Here is a 23,203-nt window from a genome sequence, read left to right as displayed (position 1 = left end):
GTCGAACCGGTGAAAGTCAATAATGGTAACATCGGGTGATGCGGGGATGAATGAACCGCAACCGGAGCCAGTGTCCCAGCCCCTTTAAAAACAAGGAGCGGCTTCCTTGCGCGTGACGACGCATGCCGATATCGGCATCCACTTGTGCGGGTCAAGGGGCGCTCCAATTTTCGGCAGTGTTCCCTGAACTCAGGCCTCGATGGCAGGTGTCAAGGCGGTGGGAGTGCCCGGCAGGGAAGAGCCGGACTGGCCGCTCTCGTTGATGACGAAGGCGAGGCTATCCTTGCGGTGGAATCCAGAGCCGGTTGGAGTCGATGGCGTGATGGGGCTATGAATGGAGCCTTGGTACGACGTCCTGCGCGAGACAGGGACGGGCCGCTGCTGCGCGGTGGTGCTCGGTGGGCGGAGGGCCAGGTCCGATGTTTTGGTGTTGGTAATCCTGTTGATTGGGACTGACGCTCGCGACTCTGATCTTATTAGCCGGAGGACTCGTCATTCACCGCGCTGGGCTCACCGAGGATTCTGTCGTTGCTGATCTCGCTGTTGCCACCGTTGGCACCGCCGCTGCCCGACGTGCTGATGGAGATGCTGTTGTGGCGCGAGGTCTGCTCCGACGAGTCGTCGGTGCTATGTCGGGTGTCAGCTTTACTAAGGACATTGAGGACAGAGGCCATGTCCAGCTCGTAGGCAGACATGTGGCGCTTCTGCTTGGCCTCGTCCGCTGCCTTGAGCTGCTGCAGACGGATGGAGTCGTTGCGGGTGGGCGGCAGGGTGATGAGTTCCCTCATCCACGCCGGGTGCTCCTCGTTGACGGGAAGGTTGGCTACGCGAAAATAACGGCGGTAGGCCTCGGCACAGTCGATGGAATCGCTGTGAACACTAAGGCGCTGACGCTTGACAGAGGTCTGGCCGCCATCGTCGCCCTTGGCGCTGGCGTAGGAAGACAGATCACGGCTCAGGTACGAGCGGCTGATGGGGCGCTCGCGGGCAAGGGTTTCGCAGAAGCGCTTTTGAAGAGGATCCTTCATGCAAGCATCACAGGTACCGGGCTTGCACGGCGGCTCCATGGCGGAGGGACGGCTGGCAGCGGGACGCTTGCCGAAATTGGTGAAGTCGATCTCCATCTCCTCGTCGTGGGCAGCGGCGTCGTGCATCTCGACGTCGGCGGAGGCAGGCGGGCGTGCAGTGCGGTTGGAGCCGGAAAAGTCGACGAGCGAGTCGACGCAGGGACAGTCGCCATTGTCGGCGCATCGGCCGCAGCCGTCCTTGGGGGCGGCATGCTCGGAGCGGACGAGCGGGGGAAGGGTGATGGGGTTGGTAGCGGAGGGTGGTGGTTGGGTGGGCCCAGAGTCCCCACGGGCCTCAGCACTCGGGGCCGGGTGGTCGTCGGCATCGCCGCGCCAGGCGGGTGGCGTGAGCTGGTTCTGCGGGGGCAGGCGGCGGTGGTAGTCCATGTCGCGCTCCAGCTTCAGCAGCTTGTCCTGCATGAAGTCGAGCTGCTGGCGCATCGAGTCGTTGTCGGACGTCAGCTGGTCGACCTTGCGCTGCAGGGCGTCGGAGCGCTGGCGCTCGTCGTGCAGGGCGGCGTTGAGGTGGGTGACCTCGCGCTGGTGGATGTCGGTCTGGTGGCGGCGCTCGTCGAGGGCGCGCTGCAGCTCGCGGTTCGTCTCCTCCATCTTCTGCGTCTTGCGCTGGCGGAAGGCGCGCTGGGCCTCGCGGTTCTGCTGCTTGCGCTTCGACGGCGGGTCGTCGGTGGCGGGCTTGCGGCCGGGCTTGGGGCGGGGCGGGATCACATAGCTGTTGCCGCAGGGGCCGTGGTTCATGGCGGGTGTGATGTAGGGCGATGCCCCCGGGCCTGGAGCAAGCGGGAGGGGCGTCGCGAGGGCGGACGAGTGGGCGGCGGGCTGCGACGGTGAGGCAGCATTGGCGGTGGGGTCCAGCGGCGAGGCGGAGCCGTCGGACTGCGGCGAGGGAATGGCGAAGGGCGAGCTGGCGGCCGACGCATCGCCCACGCCGGGGCTGGGAGCGGGAGCGATGTCGAGTTTCTTGGTCGCCATCATTGGCTGGTGGTCGTCGAGGCGATGGAGGTAGAGCGGGAGTATGATCATCTTATCAGATTTTTCGGGGGGGCTGCACCTGCTCCCGAGCGTCGCCGAACTCGGCACGGCGGAGGCCGCCATCGCCCGCTGCTTCTGCTTCCGGGGGTCGCGCGCGCTGGAGAGCTGGGGATCCGGCAGGGTCGAGCAGCGCAACCTGAGCAGCCAGCATGCTGTGTGAGTGTCTGCCTCGTCGCAACAGCACCGCGCCGGCGCGTGGGCCGCTGCTTTTAACGCCCGCCTCGCCGGCCGCTCCTCCGTGTGCCTGCTCCGTATTGCCCGCCAGATCTCCCTATTGCGCTGCTAGGTCAGCCGCTTTTCAGCCTTCTTACTCGCAGCTTTCGTCACCTACAGCCCCCCGGCCCACATGGCATGATCTTATCTCGACCCTTCCGCCGTGTAGAGGCCAGAGAGCAAGCTATTTGTGGCAAGCTTTGGTGCAAATGTCCTCGGATATACGCCGCCGCCTCGGGGATCTCGGTACTCGTGCCACGCTGCCACCTCCCCAAACCCATGCCGTGCCGCTGCAACGGACAGCAGCCAGCAGCCCGGCCATTCTCCTGCGCCCGATGCCTCCAGCAACGACGCTCCTGCCGCCTCTCCCCCGTGCTCTCGCACCGGGCCAGCCAGACGCCGCCGTACTTAACCCCGAGTCGTTATTATACAGGTGTAACTTTCCGCACGCTAAAGGAGATGATCGGTTCCAGGGCACGAATGCGCCGCGGCTGAGCAAGTTCTCATCTAAGCGAATGGTCCTTGCCCTTATCAGATGAGCCTGGGTCGCCGACTCGCCGCACTTTCCTTACATCCGTCCCTCGGCCTCGGATGCTCGTCGTCTGCCGTCGCAGAATCGTTGTTCCAGTTGCTATGACTTCCCGCTGTGCTCCATCTTGCCTTCAGAAACCTCTGATCTTACTCTCAGAGACGTAGTAGCGGGTCCAGACCAACCAGCAGCCATGGGCGACCCCACAGTGCGCCACAATTCAAATCCACAGGGTCCCGGTGGTATGGGGACAACTGGAGTCTCCAGAACCACATGATTTCTGTCATACCTAGCTTCATCCAATGCCACGGACGAATCATATTTCATCTCGGCCATGGACATGGCAAAGCATTGCAAGCGTGTGGTATTATTGCCAACAGCTAATTGTCTACCCATGCTCAGACGCTGCTCCCCTGAAGCAGATCATGCATGATTTTCCTCGAGAGATCTCAGACCTTTCTCGGAGCATCGTCGTCCGCTCGTCTGCTGACTGCTATTTTAAACACTACCCCACCGAGTCCCCAGCACCCGTCTCGTTCATTCTCCCCTGACGCGGAGACTTCCGCCTTCGGCATGGACCAAAGGGGGATCATCCGTCCCAAATACGCGGATATTCGCGCCGAGAGCGAGCTCGTGGCCAATCACTCTTCCTGCAATACTCCCAACAAAATGACGTCCCTTCTGCTCTACCACCTATACGCACGTGTGCGAGTCAGCTCATCGTGGACCGGAAGATCACCCCATCGATTCACCCAGAGATACCGGATCTCGTTGAAACTCTTTCGATCAGAGAAACGCGATTCCGAAGTCAGCTTGTCTATACATATAGAAGAGTTCAGCTGTCTACAACGATCAAGGTCACGCCTAATCTCCTCTGTGCGCGCGAGGAGTAGTGGTGGTTACTCGTACGACGCCTTAGCACGGTATTTTATCCGTAAATAGACGGGTAGATAGAACGTTAAAATTAAAAGATCGAAACGTGGAGTCGTCAACGGCATAGTGGTGGTGATGGTAGTATTGTAAGAGCCGCATGGCGCTCGAAACCTGAATATTCTTGCAATGAATTAACTACACGAAGCAATAATCCACAGAGTATTCAGTGATCAATAACTCCAGCGTGTCTTTTGGATTGTTAGCTAAACTAGCACCAAAATCCCCTAGCGTGTTCATCGGTGGTGGCGATCGCCAATGATTGGTTATAGGACAACGCCTAATCGTACAGGACTACAAACACCATCCAGCCATCAGTCATCACAGGTCGTAGAGAAAGAGCAAACAAGCTACCAAAACCTTCCATGCCCGCAGGCCCAAGAACAGAAAGTGCAGCGAAGGAAAGGAAAAAGAATACAAAAATGGTATCACAAACCGGCCGCATGCAGTGCGCGAGAAGCCGCCCGCCGTCATTATCCCATCCCAATCGTTTATACCAACCAACTCACACCTTCCCCCTCCCCTTCCTTTCCCCGCCGCCCTCCTTGCTCCCCGCAAACTTGTACCGATACACCTGCGGCTCGCTCTCGCCCACCTCTTCCCTGCCCCACTCGTGCAGGAGCGCGCGTCCCAGGGCCCTCTTCTCCGCCGTCAGCGCCTCGACCTTGCCGCGCCACTCCTTCTCCCTCTCGCGCACGAGCCGCACCACGCGCTCGTCCATAGCGCGGTTGACCTCTGCAAAATCTTCCTTCAGGGTCGCCGACTCCTCGCGCGCCCGCCGCGCCTCTTCCCGTGCCTCTTTCGTCGTCGTGGTCGCGTCGCGCAGGGCGCGTCGCAGAAGCTCGAGTTGGGACGAGCGAGGGGAAGTGTCGTCGTCGTGAGGAGAGGGGGAAGACCGGTTCGTCAGGTCCCCGGCAGCGTCTGGAGCGTGGTGATTCGGCGAAGACGAGGACGCAGCAGGAGCAGCAGCAGCAGCAGCAGCAGGAGCAGCAGCAGCCCCCCCTCTCCGCTCCTCGACCTGGCCCCTCAACGCCTCCACCTCCGCCTTCAACTCCTCCAACGCCCTTTTCAACCCCGCCTTCTCGACCCGCTCCCCGCTGAGCATGGTCTGGGCCTTCCGCACCGCCGCCTCCGCCTTCCTCCGCATCTCGCCCACCTCCTTCTCCTTCTCGGCGGCCTTCAGCTCCGCCGCGCGGACCCGCTCCCGCAGCATCCTCTCCGCATCGCGCCTCGCCCGCTCCGCCGCCGTCTCCACGTCCGCCTCGCGCTTCTCCCGCGCCGCCGCCGCCTCCTCCAGCCGCCGGCCCTTGTCCTCCAGCAGGTCCTGCGCCCGAGCCAGCTCCTGGCGCAGCACGCGCGCGCCCTCGCGCGCCGCGTCCGCGTCGCGCCGCAGCTCGTCCGCGTCGCGCCGCGCCATCGCGAGCTGGCTCTGCAGCAGCTGCTGGTTGGCCTGCAGGTCTTCGACCTGCCGCTTCGACCGCGCGAGGAGCGCGTCGTCGTCGCCCGTCTGCCTGCGCCGCTCGTTGGCGAGATGGGCCGCGTTGGATGATGGGGAGGCGGCTGTGGGGGAGGAGGGCGTGCGCGTCGCTTCGAGCTGGGACTGCGTCGTGCGGAGTCGGGCCTCGAGCTCGGCGATGCGGGCGTCCGATTCGGCTTTCTGCCGGGCGAGGGCCTGTTCGATCGCTGGGGACGGGGGGGTGTCGGCCGAGGTGCTCTCTTGGGCTCGTTGCTGCTGTGACCGGAGCTCGTTGATGCGGTCTTCGAGCGTCGCGACCCTGGCATCGTGACCGGCGCGTTGCTGCTCGAGTTCCTGCTTGCTCGCCTCCTTGACAGCGTCAAGCTCGGCCTCCTTGCGAGCTAGCTGCGCCTGTAGGCCGCTCTCGGTGGCCGCGAGTCGCGAGTCGAAGCTGGATTTGACGAGGGCAAAAGACGCTTTCTGCTCCTGCACATCGTGCTCGTAGTGTTCCTGCGCCGTGGCGAGCCGTCGCTGCCAGTGCTCCTCCAGATCTTTCGTGCGATCGTTGTACTGAGTGTTGAGGTCCCGAACGCGCCGTTGCTCGTTCGCATGCGCTTCATCGCGTTCGTGGCGGGTCCTTTGGAGTTGGGACTCGAGAGTGACAATCTGGGTTGTGAAGTCTTTGTGTTGCCTGTCTATCTCGCCCTGTAACCTCCTGATCTGGGAGCTCAAGTCTTCAACATCTTCTTCAGAAACTTTTCTTGGAGTGTACCGGTTTTGACTCGTCAGACTTGGATGGCTCGTCAAACTTGGCCGAGTCAATTTTCTATTCGCTGCATTCTCCATCTCCCGCAACTTCGGCAGCTTCTCCTCCAGCCACACCTCCGGCACCTTGCCCGTCGCATTCCTGGGGCTTGGTCTTGCAGTCAGGGGCGGCGTGTCCTCGTGGTCCTCGACGGTTGGTTGTAACCAGCTAGCCTTCTGCGCGAAGGACGGCGTCCGTCTCGGCTTCCACTCACCCTGCACTGGCACTGGCGAGGCGCTCGCGCTCACGCTCCTGTACTCTTCCTCGACACCCTCATCCATGCTCGACAATATGTCCATCTGCTCGTCTATCGACCCTTCTTGGCTGCCCTCGCCACCATTGTCGTCGCCGCTATGCTTATCCTCGACCGTCGAGCCTCCCTGGCTGTGCGGCGGTAGAAAGGTATCTTCGTCCGAGATGACATAGCCGTTGAGATCCCGCATGGCCGCGGCCGTGATTTCGCGCGTGTCCTCTCCGTGCTCGCTCTGCCCGTACTCAAAGGAGCCTTCGCCTTCTTCGCGGTGCTCCCCGTCCTCCTCACCTTCTCTTCCTACATGGCCACCCTCCTCCCCCTCCGAATCGCTGACGTGGTCTCGTTGCGTGTCAAAGCTCGCAGTCGGCGTCCGTGTCGGCGGTAAGGTATCGTGGTTCCCCGTCGGCCTCTCGTCTTCCACATCCTCCTGGTCCATCTGGGCCGCCAGTTTTTGGCTTAGAGTCGGACCGGCAGCGCTGACTATTCTCTTCCCTCGTTGGTTCTGCTGCTGCTGCTGTTGTTGCGCTTGCGGCGGGGAAAACCTCGACCGCATCCAATACTCCATATTCTGGGTGAAATCGCTCGGACCGTCTACGTCCTCGCTTCTCAGCGTGTCGAACGGCTCCGTGTCGTCAAGCGTGAGGTCATCGTCGTCGTTGTCGTGGCGGCCTCGGCGTCGGCCGCCACTGCCGCCGCCGCTCATCAGCGCATCGAAGTCGATGCTGTACGCCGTGTTGTCGCCGTCGTGGTAGTCCTCATCGCTTCTTTCGTCTTCCTCGTCGTCTTCGCTTTCTTCTTGTGGCAGAAAAGTCTCCTCAATCTCGCGGTCGGCGGTCGGTGAGCGGACGGGCGGCGACGGGGCCTTGGGCGCGACTCTTCTAGTGGGTGTAGGCATGGTAACGAGGTGGGTTGAACACGGCGCGCCGAGTCAAGGTTCCAACGGCATGAGACGGTTGAGCCGAGCAGTGAAACGTTGCGGTTCTGCGACTTGGGATCGCGCGCGTTTGCTGGCTTTGCGCGTGTGCCGGGCGCAAGAAAGCCGCGGAACTAATACCCAGTGGTTATCGGGCGGCGCTTGCGATCGGGTTAGGCGTGGGTGTTGCTGTTCGCCGTCTTTGCGCTAAATCATGGCACCGGCTTGTCGCGAGTTTAGCAATGACTTCCGATTCGTCGAGGACAAAAGAACGGGTCAACGGTGGCGGAAGAGAGCAGAAAGATAATGGTGGATTGTTTTTGTTTTGGGGCGGAAGACGGGACGCCCGGGCGCCCAAAAGCCCGTCGTACAGGTGGAGAGTGAACAAGCGCGCCTGCGCGAGCGAAACCCCACGGACCGAGCCGCGCGATCACGCGTCGAATCTTAACTGCTTACGGCGCAGGTACCGATGCAGATGCACATGTCCGCACCTTTCCCGCAAGCCAGTCTTCTGGGCCACCCCGATCGAAGATTGATGGTCTTGCTTCGTAGCCGAACGATCGCTCACCGGCCAATTGGAAATCCATCATTTTTGCCGTCATGGTGCGATGATTGAGGAGCTCAGTGGTGGTGGTACAACACCGACAGGAATCACCGGGGACACACCGCCCACTGCAACCAGTTCCCTGACGGGTTTGAAGCGGTTTGGCATCGGTGCACAAAATAACATGATAAGAGCTCTTGCAAATCAAGTTACTGACGCGTTACACCAATGTCAAACTCCTATTGCCTCGGCTTTAGTGCTTGTATTTGATAGCCGATGTTGGTGGAATGATGTCAATCAGTTTGGCAAATTACTGAACAGCCCGGTTTCTACTAATTGAATGCGTATCAATGCTTCGACTCACTTATTCCATCCTTCGCTTCGTCAGTCATTCTCAAACCACGTCCGGTCAGCTGCCGCCCTTTAAACGGCCGCAACCACAGCACCGCCACGGAGATAGGCGCCGTACCTTCGTCCAGCACAAATGCCTAGCTCGTCCACATCATTCGATTCCGCTCTTCAAGTGATGCTCTGAAAAACATGGCATTGCTCCGTTTCCCTACTAACGCAGCAAGAATCCGCTCCATCGAAGCACCCGTTTGCCGGAACCCAGCGGGCCCCTCTAAGATTTACACGTCCGACTTTGTTTGAAAATTTCACCCTTGCCGGCATCGATTCGCCTCTACCTTCACATGCTGATGGTATCCCGATCTTCTTCAAGCCTTTTCCTTTGTCGACCCCTACAATCCCTCCCAACTCAAGCTTCCGATCCTCGTCCCAAGCCTCTAGTTACCGTAAAATGCCAGCGCCAATGTCGACACAGCCGTAAGGCCAATCGCAGTCCAACCGCTCTGGATGACCTTCTTGTTGTTGATACCAACGGCGAAGTCCCAGGCAATGTGCCTAAGGCCGTTGATGGAGTGGAAGGCGAAAGGAAGGGCGGCGACAGTCTTCAGGCCAACCTTGGCGGCGATAGGCCAGGCGGCGACGGCGGCGGCGAGCGACTGGGACTCGAGGTGCCAGCCGGTGAGGGGAGCGATAGCGTAGGCCATGAAGAAGACATACATGCCACCAGACACCACGCAGCCGGTGATACGGTGGAAGCCCGAGCTGTACCAGGTGATCTGCGGCTTGTAGATACTCAGGTGCGGCGCGACGGGGCGGTTCAGGCGCTGCTTCTCCAGGATGTGGTTGCTCTCGGCGGCGGGAATGTTTTGCGTCGCGACAGGCCTGATGGAGCGGGGGGAGCTTGATCAGTTTTAGGTTGCCAAATGGGTTCAAGCGGCGACAAAGGCGGGGGCATTGAGCGGAGAGGCATTGGTGGAGGAGTATGGGGACGGGTAGTGGTACCTCGACTGCGTCAGGATCCCGGCGGGTGCAGCAATGCCGCGGGGACCGGCAGCGCGGCGCAGGGAGGCCTGGAAGGCACGCTGAGCGAACATGGTGGCGGGCGGAGGACGGACTGCGGGGTGGCGGAGCGGAGAGATGCGGCGACTGGCAAGGCTCGTCTCGACGCGATGGGAGCGGCGTAGCAGGCGCAGTGGAGTGGTGTAGCAACGATGATGGGATGGACGAGCGGCCAAGACCGGGCAGCCATGGGCGTCGAGCCGAGGATGAGCGGCCAATCACAGCGGCGCTGATGAGAGCCGGGAGAACGGCGGCAGCTGGCCGGTTCTCGCTTCGCACGTGCCGCGGGTACAAAAAGCGCAGCGCACAGCCGCCGCCTTCTCCTCTCCCAGGGACCTCAACACCGCCTCTGGACGCCTTCGGCAGAGTGAAGGCAGGCAGTGGGTCGCCGCGGCTGGCGTCATGTCAGCCATGAGCGGCCGCTGTGAGAGTCCCCAGAGGGACAACCCGTCGTTAATCGCGCATTATAATCTAGCCAATGGTTAAGTGCGTTTCATATCAGGGTGACATGTATAACTACTGCGAGCGCAGAGGCGTGCAGACGGGAGCGATGGTCTGGTCCGCGCGGCGCGTGTTGCTGCGCGGATGCGTGGCCGAGATGGCATCGGGCGCGCGGGGTGCGCATCAGCTGGAGCCACAGAGCTCGGCAGCTTCACGAGCCAGCAGCGTGCGGTTGCATGTCGTGGCCTCTTGGATGCTTGTGCCCGTCTTGCGTTGCTCGCCGCATGGCAGTTAGTGAACAACAGAAGGCGCACAAAGAGCCCTGCCAGTGACGAAGCCGCTCGAGACTGAAAAATTTTCCCAGCTCCGTCATCGTACCTAAATCCAACCACATCTGCACTGAAGCCATAGAACGACCGACATGTTGAGGACCGCAAAGCTGGTCGCGGAAGCCGACTTGTCGCTTCCAACCGACTCCTACATATACTCTCTGAGGCCAACAAACACGGCCCTTGCAGCCCTGTCGTCTGACGACTCGATCCGCATCTTTGACCCCAAGACTCTGCAGCTGCTTCCTGGCGGCGTCATAAGCCGTGTCCACGAGAGCGTTACCTGTCTGGAGCCGTACAGTGAGGACGGCAATGTCCTGGCCACCGCCGGCCGAGATGGCTTGGTCAAGTGCTGGGACCGCCGCACCAAGAAAGCCGTCATGGAGTTCCGAGTCCGTGAGTATATCTCGTTCGAAACACCAGGGCACAGCGATATACTCATGCTGACATGCTTTCACACAGCGAAACCACAAGGTCTGTCCGCCCTTGAAGTGAGCTCCGCCCACCATGCCATCATTGCCGGCACTGAGCTCGAAGACCGTGGACCGGGCGACTCCTACATCTACGCCTGGGACGCGCGCAATGCCTCGACGCCACGCCTTACCCTTGCCGAGAGCCACACGGATTCCATCACCGAGCTCTCGCTGCACCCGGCCAACCCATCCACCCTCCTCTCAGCCAGCACAGACGGCCTAGTCAGCATCTTTGACTTGACGCAGACTGACGAGGACGACGCCCTGCGCCAGGTCATCAACCACCATTCCGCTGTGCACCATGCCGGTTTCGCATCCCCGACCGATGTCTACGTCTTCGGCACCGACGAGACCCTGGCATTCTACCAGTACCAGGACTCGGATGACCCGAGCCCAGAGCTGAACCCCGTCAAGATCGGGGATGTGCGGGAGAAGCTGACTTGCGAGTACGTCGTCAACGTCTATCGGAGCGGGGGTGCGAGCGTCGTTGTTGCTGGGAACCACAGGTACGTCTGCACCTACCCCGTCACATCATCTTTCCACCCAATCACCCATGAGCATCTCAATATGGAGACCAGTGTCTAACTTTGCACAGCGAGCAACGATTGGACCTCCTCCCTCTCCACGGCCCGCCGGAAGGGAAGCCGCTCGCCTACTCGTGCTCGCTGGAGGATTGCGTTCGTCTCTCGGGCGCTCACGGCGAAGAGATCGTTCGCGACATCTTCATAGACTCGCAGGTAAGCGTTTTTGCCATGGTCCCAATCGTGACGCATGCGATTGACAATCAAGCAGTCATCGACGATATTCACCTGCGGCGAGGACGGCAAAGTCCGCTCGTGGAGTGCTCAGGGCTTTGGCGGCCAGCAGCATGGCGAAACCGAAGTGGCGGATGATAAGAAGTCCAGCAAAGAAAAGAAGCACAAGAAGAAGGACAAGGAAAAGGGCAAGGATAGATACAAGCCCTACTAATACCCGTCCCACATTAGAAAGGAAGACCACCCAGTCAACGGCTCGTCGAAGCGCTTGCCGGGAGATATCAATGGGCCTTGAGCACCTCAGCAAACCCTGGTGCCTGTTGTTCTACCTTACTCTTCAAGCCTTCCGATATCGAAGCAGCGTTCCGAAGGAAATGGCCTTCCGAAAGCGGAACTCCGAGTTGTCCGCTCTTTCCCAATGCAAAGACATGCTCAAGGGAAAGGCGTCCGGTTGAAAAAAGCTCGCTGCAGCAGATAGACTAGCGAGATACCCCGTGCAGTGATCAGCGGTAGTATGACGCACTGCAATTAACACCCGGGCGCTTCCAGCATGAGGAAAGCATCAACACGAGCGGTCACCGACGATCTTCCTCCGCGAATCCCAATGATTCCCCAGTTTTTCTGAAACACCTTCCCTTTCTTCACTGCCCGTATTCCGAGACTGCCCATGAATATGCCGCCAATCAGATTTCAGTGCACGGCATCGTGGCTGTGTATTGTCATTGCTTGAGTCGGAACTATAATCGTGTCTAATTATTGTTATACCTCGCTTGCAACGCTGAAAACCCATCCTCTCGCCAAGTCGTTGCCCCTCTCGTACATGACGTAGATGTCATTTCGCGCGATGCGCATTAGGATGATAGTCACGATGTTACCTCTTACGTGCGATGTAAAAGCTCCTAGACGTAGTGATAGCAAGACGAGGTTCAGAGCAAGTCGTGACCAACAGAAAGCTGGCAGAAGCGAGCATCGGATGACTTCACGCCTTCAGTTCCATCGGTATAGAAAATAGAGAGATTGTAGCACATTACTGAATCCCCTTGATGGAGGTGGCAAGATTCTCCTTTTTAAAGCCATACCATTCATTGCGGACGTTCAACGTCCCATGGAGACAAGAATGGCTAATACCTTGCACCGCAGCGGACCACCCAGACTCAGGACCGCAGTGACATGCTCATTCGTCACGGAATGCACCTCTCCTCTTTTTGCGACGACCCGGACAAGTCCTGGGGCCAGATCGGATGATGGACGCACACAACCAACACCGAAGAACCAACATCCACGGAACATAGACCCTGTCCTCAGACCGCAACAATGCCAGAGGAATCCTTTCACGCGGACCTGTCTCCATTAGCCCTAGTTGTGGATTGCGCGTCTGACCCAACCAGCACGCTGTGTGTATAAGCGTAGGTTGCATTTGTTGAAGTGACTCTGGCCCCCGCGTGCGTGCCATCCGGAAGATGCCACCGTCTACTTGAACAGTGACCGACGGAATAGCAGCTGGACTCCTGCAGTAGCAAAGATCAACACAAAATATTAATTCCACGTGTACGATCCAAAGGGTTGACATGGCAAACTCCGATGAAATGTTGCGAGTCCCCCTTGGTTCGCCACTCTTCCTTCGCTCGCCACCGGCTATCAGAAAATCATCACGAGAGAAAACGACAGGAGTCTTGAAAAAAAAGTCTTTCGCTTGCTGTAAAGGCTCCACTAGCATAACTCGCTCATACTGCCATCGGTCACCTTCGTTCCCTCGCCTACTACCACCGCTGCCACACCATCCGCTATCGGACACTCCTTGTTCCTTTATGCTCCGTCATTCCCTCTCCTCTGCTATTTTGGTTGCCATGCACAAGGGAGAAAGGAATAAAAGTGGTGAAATCCAAACCAGCCCGGAGTAACCAAAGCGACCAAGAAGACTTTTAACCCATCATTTGAAAGAAGTGCAATAACCCATCCGCGTAATATCTCCTTTTCTTATACAAAATTTAATAGTCTGAAAGACCAAGCAACACCATCAACCAGCGGCTGGTGAAGGTGCTTAGCCTATGGGTAGTCCTTGGTGCTAGTACTCGGCAGCGCGTGGCGGGATGCAATGCGGAGCATGCGAAGGAAGAAGAAGAAGAAAAAAAAAACAAGGGTTCATTACGCCATGGAACGCCGATATGGGTGATTGATGCCGTACTGTAGTATGAGGGTGTGTACAGGGAACAAGAAAAGAACGCGCGGGTTTTGGCGCGCGATGCGCAGATCAGTGCCGGGGAGGAAGCGGCCAAAATGTCGGGTGATATCGTGGTTGCCGAAGATCGGGGTGTCGGAAATTGAATGCCTTATGAGGATGGTTGGCTAGAAGGGACCCAAAAAGACCGCCTTAGCGTGAGGCGTCGTAACGCATCCAGCATGTTGCTTCTCCCCTCCAAAGATACTGCGCAAATGATACGTTGAACATCGAAAATCATGCCTCTCAGATCTCGCCCTGCTGAATCCTCTTGACAGGATGCAGCAGCATGCCAGGTAGACACATGCGCCCACCTACCATCGGCTGTTCCGAGTCTCTGTTGTCGCTACCACCAACCTTGACGCGCTCGCCGCCCTGGCCGTGCTCCTCCTCTTGGCCACCGACAATCTTCTCAGGCTCACCCCACTCGTGAATCTTGACCTTCCAGCCCAACCATCTCCTGTAGATGTCCTTGGGGAAGCGGGAGCTGAAATACCACGACCAACCATAGTAGTTGTGTTCGCGGTCACCGTTGTAAGGGGAGTCGGGTCCCTCCGACCATCCGATTGGGTTGAAGTCACCGTCCAAGTTGGCGTTGAAGATGGCGTCGATGTAGTGCGGTGGCCACACGCGATCGAACCAGATGGGTTGAGGCGCATACACAGCCTTGAGACCGTGCTGAAGTGCGACAGTCGCAGGCCACATCTCAGCCTGCATACAGCGACCAACCTTGTTTTCAATGTGCATCGTGTGAAGCATGCGCTTGCTGAAACGTGCGACCGTGTTGATGAAGATGCGGCGAGGAATGGTGACGAAACGGGGGTCCGTGTAGGCGTTGTCGTACGGGTCGACGCTGAAATCAGGGTGGAGGCCAGGAATGTAGTTCCAGATCTTGTCGCGGTAAGACCAGTACGTGCGAACCGGGTCAAACATGGGAAGAAGCGTGATGAGATCCGCCTCCTCACCAACACCCCATTCGTAGTCGTCGGCCGTCATCTCATGGGGCGGCATCGGCCCCACCGGAGTCTGCATGGGAGAGTAAGGCTGCGGTCCCCAAACAGGGCTGGGAACAGAGCCTTGGCTCCAAGCGTCTTCAACAGCCTGGTTCGTGTCGTTGAAGTAGGTCTCATAATCGCCATGAAGACCGGGAATGTAGTAGCGCTTGTTGCGCTCCCAAAGATACTTGCGGGGCGAGTTCCTGGCAAAGTCCTGGATCTTGGAGAGGAAGTGGTAGTGCTGGCCGGTGTAACGGGCGTCGGTCTCCCAGTTCCAGACGTAATCGAACTCCGGATGCGTCTTGCTGAACCACTGGATAGGCATGAACTGGTGCCAGTATACCTGCCAATCAGTAACCTCGGGGTACGCTTTTTGGCAGATATCCTCGTTCCAAAGGATAGAGATGCTGCGAAGTTCGGTGGGAACGACCTTCTTGAGCATATCATCATAAGCCTGCGGGTCGTCAAAGATGGGGACAGTGCGGTCCTTGACGTTCACGAAGAGGAACACCTGGAATTCACCGCCGGAGAAAAGAGAAGTCTCCTGGATCATGGCACGGATTGCCTGAAGATCGTTGTCGGTGTAGGTGTAACCTTCCCAGGTCCGGATCAGGATGGCAGTGCGCGAGTGGTACTTCTGTGTCACCTCGCCCTTCATCTCACGAGCAGTGAGCTCGGTGCTGTACGCAGGGTTGCTCAGCGTGTCGACATCAACTTCCGGGATATCGAGACCAGGCTGCAAATTGACCTCCTTGGTGCGAGCTTGAGGTGTGAAGCGCTCGTGGTTGCGCTCGACGCACTGGTTCTGCAGCTTTCCCCAGTTGACCTTGCGCCAGATGACCTGCTGTTCTTGGACAGGCTCCCAATCGGGCAGATCGTACTCATCAGCACCGAATCCGTAGGCGCCGTAGCGGCCATAGCGGTCGAAGCAAACGTTTGCATCTAGACCCAGCCCTTCAATCGTGCCGGTCGAGGGCTTCGGGAACTGGCTTGAGACCTCGGGGTAAGCCTTGACCAAATCCAAGTAACTCTCGTTGAGCGGCTTTCCACGCGGGCCCTGGCATGCCACGTAGTCACCCTTCCACTGCTTCTTCCACTCAGGGCCATTGTATTCGGGGTACGGGAGGTACGGCTTCGGCTCCGTGGCCTTCTTGAGGGACTTGACGCCCTGCGTGTAATAGCCGCGTTCACTTTATACTGGTTATTATCGTGGCCTTTTGATGCTATTTCCGAATGAGAGCGAGACACTTACGCTGGGAATGCCTCCCATCTGTTGGGGTCGTAATCGCGAGTAACGTAGTCCTGGTAAGCCGGCCAATGCGAGGGATCGGGTTCGGGGCGGCTCCAGACGAGCATCTTGTTCAGATACTGACGCATGTTCGAGACGGGCGACAGCTTCTTGGTCTGCGTGATGCCCGATTCCTTGCTCGTGTTGATGACATCGTGGAAAACGTGCCAGCTGCTGCCAGAGCCCGGCTTCGCAGCTGGTGTCGAGGACGAAGCGGCGCCTGTTTCGGTAGCAGCGGGGAGCGAGGTCGACGACTTCTCCTTAAGGGCCTAAAGGACAATCAGCCCGCAGCTCGACGTGGGCGAGATAAGGGCGTCAACTTACCGCCGAAGATGGGAAAGAGTATTGCTGGTGCCATTCCTTGTCAGTGTCCTCGACGGCGTCCTGCGCCGGCAAAGAGTCCTCGGACGAAAGGTGCTCCTGCGGGGGCTCCGCGGCGTACTTCTCGTTCGAGACGGCGTTCCCGAGTGAGACGACGCGGTCGTCCAGGTAGTTTGTGGCAAAGGAGCTGCGCAGGGACAGGAAGAGCAGGCAGACGGCGACGAAGACCACAAGGACCAGCTTGCGCGGTCCCACGGCCGAGACTAGCATGCTGGGCGGGTGGGAATATGCGGATTAGGATCGGGTGGTAGGCTGGGAGAAGAGAGTGAACGCAGCCGGCGGTCGGCGCGATATCAGACAGGTCGAGGCTCGGTCAGCGCGGAGGTCCTCTAGGCCAGCATGTCGCGGTGTCTGGCTGAAAGGCTGGGCGGGCCGCGGTCGAACCTGTGCAGCGAGAGGACAGGTGTTGGAGAGGCTTGCGCGCAGGGATTGGGGGGTGCTGGCGGTTTTTCTTCAGCGGCGGCGTTCGAGGAGCACCACCGCGCTACTGCCACGGCTGCTTGGGGGCACCAGGGCCGAGCGGACGGGGCCCCCTCGTCGCTGTATCAAGGCGCCCAAACGCCCTGGATCCCGGCAGCACAGGGCAGGTCTAACGCGGCGCGTTTCGACCGCCGGACTGCCGCCCGCCATTGGCCGGCATCGCGCCCGCGGGTCGGCTGCGCCAGCACCGCCAAACGCGTCATCTGCCAGCTGCGCTGCTGTGCCTTACAGACGCCGCGGCACCACTGCCTCTCCGCAACCGCCCCTCGGCGGCGGCGGCGGCGGCGGGCGGCGGGCGCTCTACCTGAGGCAACGCGACGCAGGGCCGCCTCCCGCGCCGATCCTGCGCTGCTATCAGTGGCAGAGTCGCCATGACGGCAAGATCGTCAGGAGGGCCCGCGTCGGTGTCCAATCCCCATGTTTGGCGCCCCTCATGCCCACCGACTCCGCCGACTCCGCTGTCACGGACAGACTCGCTACGGGCGCGCTGAGATTTGGATAAACGTCGCGGCCTGCGCCATTGGCGGCGCCGGTCCCAGGCCGGCTGCGCTCCTCCCGGCGTCCCTTTTCGCTCGGTCCGCCCCTGGCCACCGTTTCGGCTGGCGGGCCCGCTGCAATCTTGTGCTGCCCGGCCGTCAGCCCCCGGCACACGCTGCAAGGAGCGCGGAGCAGCTCGCGAGGGGAGCGGTCGCCAGAAGCCAGCGTGCGTCGTGCGGAGCGGTCAAGCTTTGCTGCGCGCATGCGACGGGCGGGCGGTGCGGCTGGGACGCTGGGACGCTGGCTCTGGGCAGCTCACAGGCTGGGCAGCTGGGCAGCTGGGCAGCTGAAATGCCATCCACGGGAGTTGAGCCGCTAGCAGACACGCGTCTGGCTGGCTGCTGTCAGAATTTAGCAACGGCGGGCTAAAAATGGCGAGAGGTGTAGTCCGTAGGTTGTGCTGACTGCCCGGGCCGCCCATCGAAGCTTCTTGCGCCTTCCCGCGCAGATCGCGTCCATTTGCGTGCTCGCAGCCGGGGCGCGTCAACTGCCTGCCCACAGCGGAAGGTCAGTGAGACGGCGGGGCGGCCTCGTGTAACCAGCGTGCAGTCAGCCCACAGACGGCCCGCCGGCGACGCGTGATGCCGTGCGCCCCAGAATGAGACTTGCGTCCCGCAGCCGCAGGTTGATGGCGAGAGATTGTCGAGGACAAGCTCATCTGAAACCTATGTGCATCCGGCGCGTGGGCTCACGGCTGCAGTGCTGGCCGAGTGGCCGCTTTTCTCCGGTACTCCTCGCCGGCGCGCACCCTGGCTTCGCGCCCATGCGAGTGCCTCTGCTGCATGCCGGGTTAGAACAGGCAACGCCCTATCGTGGCTCATCTTGCTCCTTGCTTGCGTGCTCACTCCCCGGGCGCGCCAAGCCTGTCCCGACGCCGTGGTTAGGCTCCTATAACCGTTTCTGTGCGCTGCTCAACACGCCGCTTATCAGTCAGTGCAAGGAATGCATGGAGAAAAAGGCAGGTTGCCGTCACCACCCTATCCTTTCCCCGCGCCTGCCCGTTCGGCTTCTCCTGGTCCAACACGCGCACCGCCCAACGACTACGTGGTGCGAATCTGCGATGGCTGGCAGGCTGAGGCTAGCGCTCAACGTCTATTAGGAGTAAACGAAATACCGCTCTGGATCCAGGGTCATGTCGGCACCCGCTCCCCTCGTAACTGGCTTCCAAGGGACACTAGACATCCGCTGAACCTCTCTCTCTCTCCTACAAATTGCCGGTGGTGCGTGTCCTGAATCGCAATCTAGCTGTTCCGTATTTCCCTTGCCTCGTTTGATGAGAGGGGTCCTCGCCTCAGCAAATGGCCTTACATGGATCTTCCCCTCCTGCTGTTGATGACTTTTGCTCTTCCGCTGAGCTTGAGTGCCACCGGCCGTACGGGCATCATGATGCGCTGATCCCACTCGGCCGAAGTTGAAACAACGCCGGCCCGTTGAAACATGTAGCAGGGCTGAACTACTGACCGAGGTATTGGAGCACCTCCCAGTGCCCTGCGGAGCTAAGAAACAAGCAATTTTAGACTTCAGGATCCCGGAGGAAAAGAGAACCACACATTTGCCACACTATTCTAACACACATTTCACGCTGAGTCGTTGGAGCAGCCCCAATTCCCACTTTACATCATATCGTCAGTGGCGAACTCGCTAGGTAGCCTAGTAACTGGGAGATGCTGAGATTTGGCTTCGCCCGGATGTGATCGTAAGGGCGAGTATTTATTGCGGATCCGCTCGGAATCGCTCCACCAGAGTGGGCAGGGCCCGTCAATCTGAAGCACAGCCGAGAAATGACACCTGGTGTTGAAGGATGCATACCGATATGGAACCCAGCTCTGGTGACGCGCAATCGTCATCTTATGTTCAATATACCTCAGCTCCAGCCCCCCATGGAGGCTTTGGTCTTGGTAGATGTTGGCGTGCTGCTGCAGACCAATGCTCTGTAAAAGGGGTGCTCCAGCCCAGCGCCAACGAGCAAATGTCATTGCGACACTAGCAAAAGTGGCGGCGGCTGAACAATCTGCTCTATTAGAGCAGCCTCTTGACCTGATGCGGAAGTCCGGGAACGCCCGCTAATAATTCAGGGCTTGCAGGTACCTGTGAAGAAGTGCCAAAAATGCGCTCACGATTCCCATTTTTTTCCGACCGACCGGCACGTACTTTGCCGTAACTAAATGTACATTTTTCTATGGTACAGAGCCGTAAAACTCATGCCCTGGAGACACCAAGCGGGGCCAGTATCCTGCTCCTAACCGTCCTGGTTGCAACGTCGCCGCCCTTCTGCATGGCCAGCGCACCGATAATGGCATACAAAGTGTGTACGAGAACAACATCTATACCAGAGCCTTGAAGGTTGTCCGCCTAGTTCCATCAAATCGAGTCAGTCGGTCCGAAGTCCGGAGCTATATATACATGCATGGAATACTCACCTTCTTAGGCTTCCACCGCATGACAGCCTCAAAGCCGTATTCTCTAGCCAGGTTGGCCAGTCTGTTCTTGGACAGAACATTCTCCTTTGATCTCGAGGAAAGATTCTGAAACCCGGCCAGCTGACTGTGCCGGAAAGGCTCACGCCCGTAGGCGTCGCCCTTACTCGCGGCGACAGGGCCTTTAGGCATGCTCAACAGCGCCAGCGATGTTTGAAGCTCCACAATACGTTTTCCTGCAGCAGTCGTTAACCAATTGATCACCTGATAAGAAATTGTTGCACGCGACGTCGTGCACTTGTCCGCATACCCAGATATGCCAGCCGGTCGTTGAAGCCTCGCCTTCCGTGATCGAAACTCTTATGCGTCACCGCCAGCCACTTGATCTCCTCAGACAAGAAGGTGTCAGCGCTCTTGCCCAACATGCGTGTGTAGGCATCGTCGAGCTTTCGCGGGTCCTCATTGACGGTCCACTCGTTGCCCGGCTTGACGGGCCGTAGCCTGATGGGCGCCGTCATTGCGCGGGGCGTCTGTTTCCATCGGGGCACATCGACCGGGTCCGGTGCGGGCTTGGTATCATGGATCTGGGCGGGGGTGGCATAGTGGCGGGCGGAAGCGATGTCGGTGGTGGACGGCGATGCTGCGGCCATAGAGACGACGGCTTGGGCGGGCGACTGCGACGGGCGGACGGAGCGGCGGACGAACGTCCTGGCGGTGCCAAGAAGTGGCCGGAGAGGAGTTTGCGAGGCCATTGGGACGGAAGACGCGGCAGCAGAGCCGGTGGTGAGTAGCCGCGACGAGGTGGAGCGCGTGAGGTGTGGTGCACTGTAGGTCAAAAAGTTCGGCGATCCTTTTTCGCCGATGATGAAGACGCGCCGCGCCAAAAGCCCCAGCTCCCAGCCCCAGCTCCCTTCACTCTTTTCCCTCCCCCGAATCGCTCGACATGGCAGACGCGCCCCTCACAGGCCATGTTCCGCTGGGCGACCTGCTGGCCGAGGTGCTGCCACAGGGCGCCAATTTTACCTGCTACCATATTTCAACGCCGCCAACAAAATGCGGACCCATCTTCTCAGCACCGCCAGGCGCGCGTCCTGAGCGCACCTACTGCGAGTCGCACTTTCTGAACGTGTCAGTCACGCCTGATGACGAGCAGCAGCAGAGTGACCAGAAGGCAGCCGGCGAGATCTTGGTTTTTGCTATCGAAGTGCTAATCTACACTACATCGCATCTGACAACCATCTTCGTATCCAAAGCAGACTCGACCGGCTACCTATCGCTGCTCCAGCTTCCGCGCACAACCTCTTCGCCCATCCGTGCCATCTCTACCACTTTCGTGTCCTGGCTCGTCACGCAACGTCAGCGTCCGACCTCGCGCCTTGTCGTCTCCCTCTTCGCGCGCGCCCAGGACCAATATCTCTTCCCCGGCAGCATCGAGAATGCAGAAAAGCACGTCGCCGACGACACAGCACTGGTGAAGTGGTGGTGCAGGGTGCTGGATCCGGTGCTGCGCGCCTACACTGCAGAAGCGTCGGGCACACCTTCCACCGAGTCTACGGCGGAGAAGGCACAAACAACCGCACAAGGACACTTGCTAATCCCAGGCCTGGAGCGCAACGAAACCCTGCGCTTCTTCCCGCCCAGCGTGCGCGCCGACCCTCCCGAGCAGAAGCGTTGGAAGCATGGTCACCCCTTGCTTGATATCTCGCGGAATCCCGCCGCGCCGCCGCGCTGCCTGATCCCACACTTTCCCGACGACCCCAAGTCGCGCTATATGGACGAGTTGGACGATGAGCTGCCCGACGGCGGCAACGCCTCCGTCACGAGCCCAAGCCGCGGGACGGGTCAGTGGCGGAGCGTGCGGAGCTTGGAGCAGTTCTGGGAGATGATGTCTTTCCGACAAGAGTGCTCGTCCGGGCGGCTCGTTGGCTTCATCTGGGTGGTCTTCACACCCGCAGACATCGGCAACACGTTGGAGACGTCAGATGATGCAGAAGGCACAGCGATCGGCCCGCTGGGCCGGCCACAACCCATAACCAACTCCCTCGCTGAGATGCTTGCCCAGCCGCCCACGACTCCCCCAAAAAAGAACAAGTCCTCCTCCACCCGAAGTTCATCCCGTACACCACGCCGCCGCTCCAGCAAGCTCACCGGACCTATCATTCCCCGCCTGCCCCGCATCAAATCTAGCTCTTCCCAAACATCGAACCCCGACAATGCGACCACAACATCTGCTTCTTCCACCACCGGTCCTTCCTCGTCTTCCATACCCGAATCGTCGCTCTACTACGTATGGCCTCCTCACTCGCGCGGCACCCTCGTTCTTGACGAGAAGGACTACAAGCGTGCAACGGACCTACTACTAAACCACAACTTCGCTGAGCGCGCCATTGCCGTCGTCAGCACACGTAAGTGGATCGAGGAGGTAGCCGTGCTAGGCTCGCGAGGAGGAACTACCGGGTGGGGCGTGGCCGTCGTGGGGCGGAATGCTTCTGCAATTGCTGCTGCTACTGCCACCACTTCTGCGGATGGTGCGCAGAACGGCAGCGGCGGTGGGCAGGCGGTTAACACGCTGAACACGTCGATGGTGCGGAAGAAGAGGAAGGGCGGGGCCGAGGGTGCGGTGCAGCAGCAGCAGCAGCAGCAGCAACCAGCACCAAATGCCAAGCATGATGCAGTAGCCGGTGTTAACGTGCTGTCTTCGGGGCTTGTCAGGAAGAAACCGAAGACGGGGGATAATGACGCTCCCCCGGCTACCATACAACCTGCCGAAAGGCCGGCGGTAGCTACGGCAGATGATGAATCCGTCAACGTTTTGAGCAGTACTTTGATTCGGAAGAAACCGAAGGCGTGAGTAGGAAGCTTGCACTTCCTCATTTCCCTTTTCTTTTTCGTGCTAAGACGTTGGTTGGATCGTCATCCAGCTTCTTTTTTTTTTTTATCTCCTCACGTTCTTTCTCTTCTATCTTTCTCTTGAGAGCTTGGTGGCTTGGTGGGTCGAATATTGGATATCCCACACAATTTTGCCGATGCGGGTTTATGCGCTTGGAATCTAATACTTTATACCTTGGAATCGGCTCTAGTTCGTTTTCGAGCCTCTAGCGATTCAAATCAGAATGCGACGTTTTTTTTTTTTCAACTGGAGTGGATGTTACCTGCTTAGTAAAACATCCATCGTGGGATGTAAAAAGAAATGAGCGCACCCACATCTGTCGCCGGAAATATTGCACCAGACTCAAGCAGGGAAGTTGAATTCAAATAACCTAAACGTATATATAAATCAAGAGGATGCGGCAAGATGCCTAGCTAACCAAATAAATACAAGCAAACGACCTCAAGCAGGTAGCCGTGGCCTGGATAGGGAATGCCTACTGGCATGCTCATCAGAGTTATATGCAAACCGCAGAAGCTATGGGTTGAATTTAAATCTAAAAGAACACCACGTTGACTCCTAAAAAAGCTAAACCAAAAATTAGGATGGCGTCAAGATAAGGAGAAAAGAAATGGCACCGTCTCGGGATCAAACCAAGGAACCCACCTTCAGCCGCATCCGATAAGACGCTAGAAAGGTGCTCTACAGGTGGTCAAGGAGACAAGCGATTGGGCTGTTTGTGTAGTAGTGAGGGCGTTACTACTCCATTATTGCAAGACCTTGATGGATGTGAAAGAGGCGGGGAGCGAAAGCATGTGACAGGCATGTGAACGTGGGGGTGAAAGTATGGTCG

At 59.0% G+C, this 23,203-nt stretch overlaps 7 protein-coding genes across 7 annotated transcripts; 2 read left to right on the top strand and 5 right to left on the bottom strand.

Annotated features, from left to right (window-relative positions):
- Window positions 1-189: 189 nt before the first annotated feature.
- Window positions 190-2,060, bottom strand: BKCO1_3400065 (bzip transcription factor; the record flags this gene model as incomplete). The annotated part of the gene is made up of 2 exons (XM_020274685.1): window positions 190-467; window positions 515-2,060. 2 exons carry the CDS (start codon window positions 2,058-2,060, stop codon window positions 190-192), a joined length of 1,824 nt encoding a protein of 607 aa, XP_020129218.1.
- A 2,234-nt stretch (window positions 2,061-4,294) lies between these two features.
- On the bottom strand, window positions 4,295-7,198 carry BKCO1_3400064 (spindle pole body associated protein; the record flags this gene model as incomplete). Its single annotated transcript, XM_020274684.1, has 1 exon — window positions 4,295-7,198. The coding sequence occupies one exon, from the start codon at window positions 7,196-7,198 to the stop codon at window positions 4,295-4,297; it is 2,904 nt and encodes a 967-aa protein (XP_020129217.1).
- Window positions 7,199-8,545: 1,347 nt separating this feature from the next.
- BKCO1_3400063 (succinate dehydrogenase cytochrome b560 subunit) lies at window positions 8,546-9,202 on the bottom strand (the record flags this gene model as incomplete). The annotated part of the gene is made up of 2 exons (XM_020274683.1): window positions 8,546-9,008; window positions 9,111-9,202. The coding sequence occupies 2 exons, from the start codon at window positions 9,200-9,202 to the stop codon at window positions 8,546-8,548; spliced, it is 555 nt and encodes a 184-aa protein (XP_020129220.1).
- An 827-nt stretch (window positions 9,203-10,029) lies between these two features.
- BKCO1_3400062 (wd domain-containing protein) lies at window positions 10,030-11,379 on the top strand (the record flags this gene model as incomplete). Its single annotated transcript, XM_020274682.1, has 4 exons — window positions 10,030-10,333; window positions 10,400-10,916; window positions 11,006-11,147; window positions 11,203-11,379. The coding sequence occupies 4 exons, from the start codon at window positions 10,030-10,032 to the stop codon at window positions 11,377-11,379; spliced, it is 1,140 nt and encodes a 379-aa protein (XP_020129219.1).
- Window positions 11,380-13,629: 2,250 nt separating this feature from the next.
- On the bottom strand, window positions 13,630-16,257 carry BKCO1_3400061 (uncharacterized protein; the record flags this gene model as incomplete). Its single annotated transcript, XM_020274681.1, has 3 exons — window positions 13,630-15,568; window positions 15,631-15,935; window positions 15,991-16,257. 3 exons carry the CDS (start codon window positions 16,255-16,257, stop codon window positions 13,630-13,632), a joined length of 2,511 nt encoding a protein of 836 aa, XP_020129222.1.
- A 3,006-nt stretch (window positions 16,258-19,263) lies between these two features.
- On the bottom strand, window positions 19,264-20,233 carry BKCO1_3400060 (rnase iii domain protein; the record flags this gene model as incomplete). Its single annotated transcript, XM_020274680.1, has 3 exons — window positions 19,264-19,416; window positions 19,485-19,717; window positions 19,792-20,233. 3 exons carry the CDS (start codon window positions 20,231-20,233, stop codon window positions 19,264-19,266), a joined length of 828 nt encoding a protein of 275 aa, XP_020129221.1.
- Window positions 20,234-20,424: 191 nt separating this feature from the next.
- BKCO1_3400059 (dna damage response protein rtt109) lies at window positions 20,425-22,332 on the top strand (the record flags this gene model as incomplete). Its single annotated transcript, XM_020274678.1, has 1 exon — window positions 20,425-22,332. The coding sequence occupies one exon, from the start codon at window positions 20,425-20,427 to the stop codon at window positions 22,330-22,332; it is 1,908 nt and encodes a 635-aa protein (XP_020129235.1).
- Between the last annotated feature and the right edge of the window lie 871 nt (window positions 22,333-23,203).

Source organism: Diplodia corticola (genome assembly GCF_001883845.1).
Source record: "Diplodia corticola strain CBS 112549 chromosome Unknown scaffold34, whole genome shotgun sequence".
Taxonomy (NCBI): domain Eukaryota; kingdom Fungi; phylum Ascomycota; class Dothideomycetes; order Botryosphaeriales; family Botryosphaeriaceae; genus Diplodia; species Diplodia corticola.
Note: the sequence above shows the minus strand (reverse complement) of the source record. Positions and strands in the feature narration are given on the sequence as shown.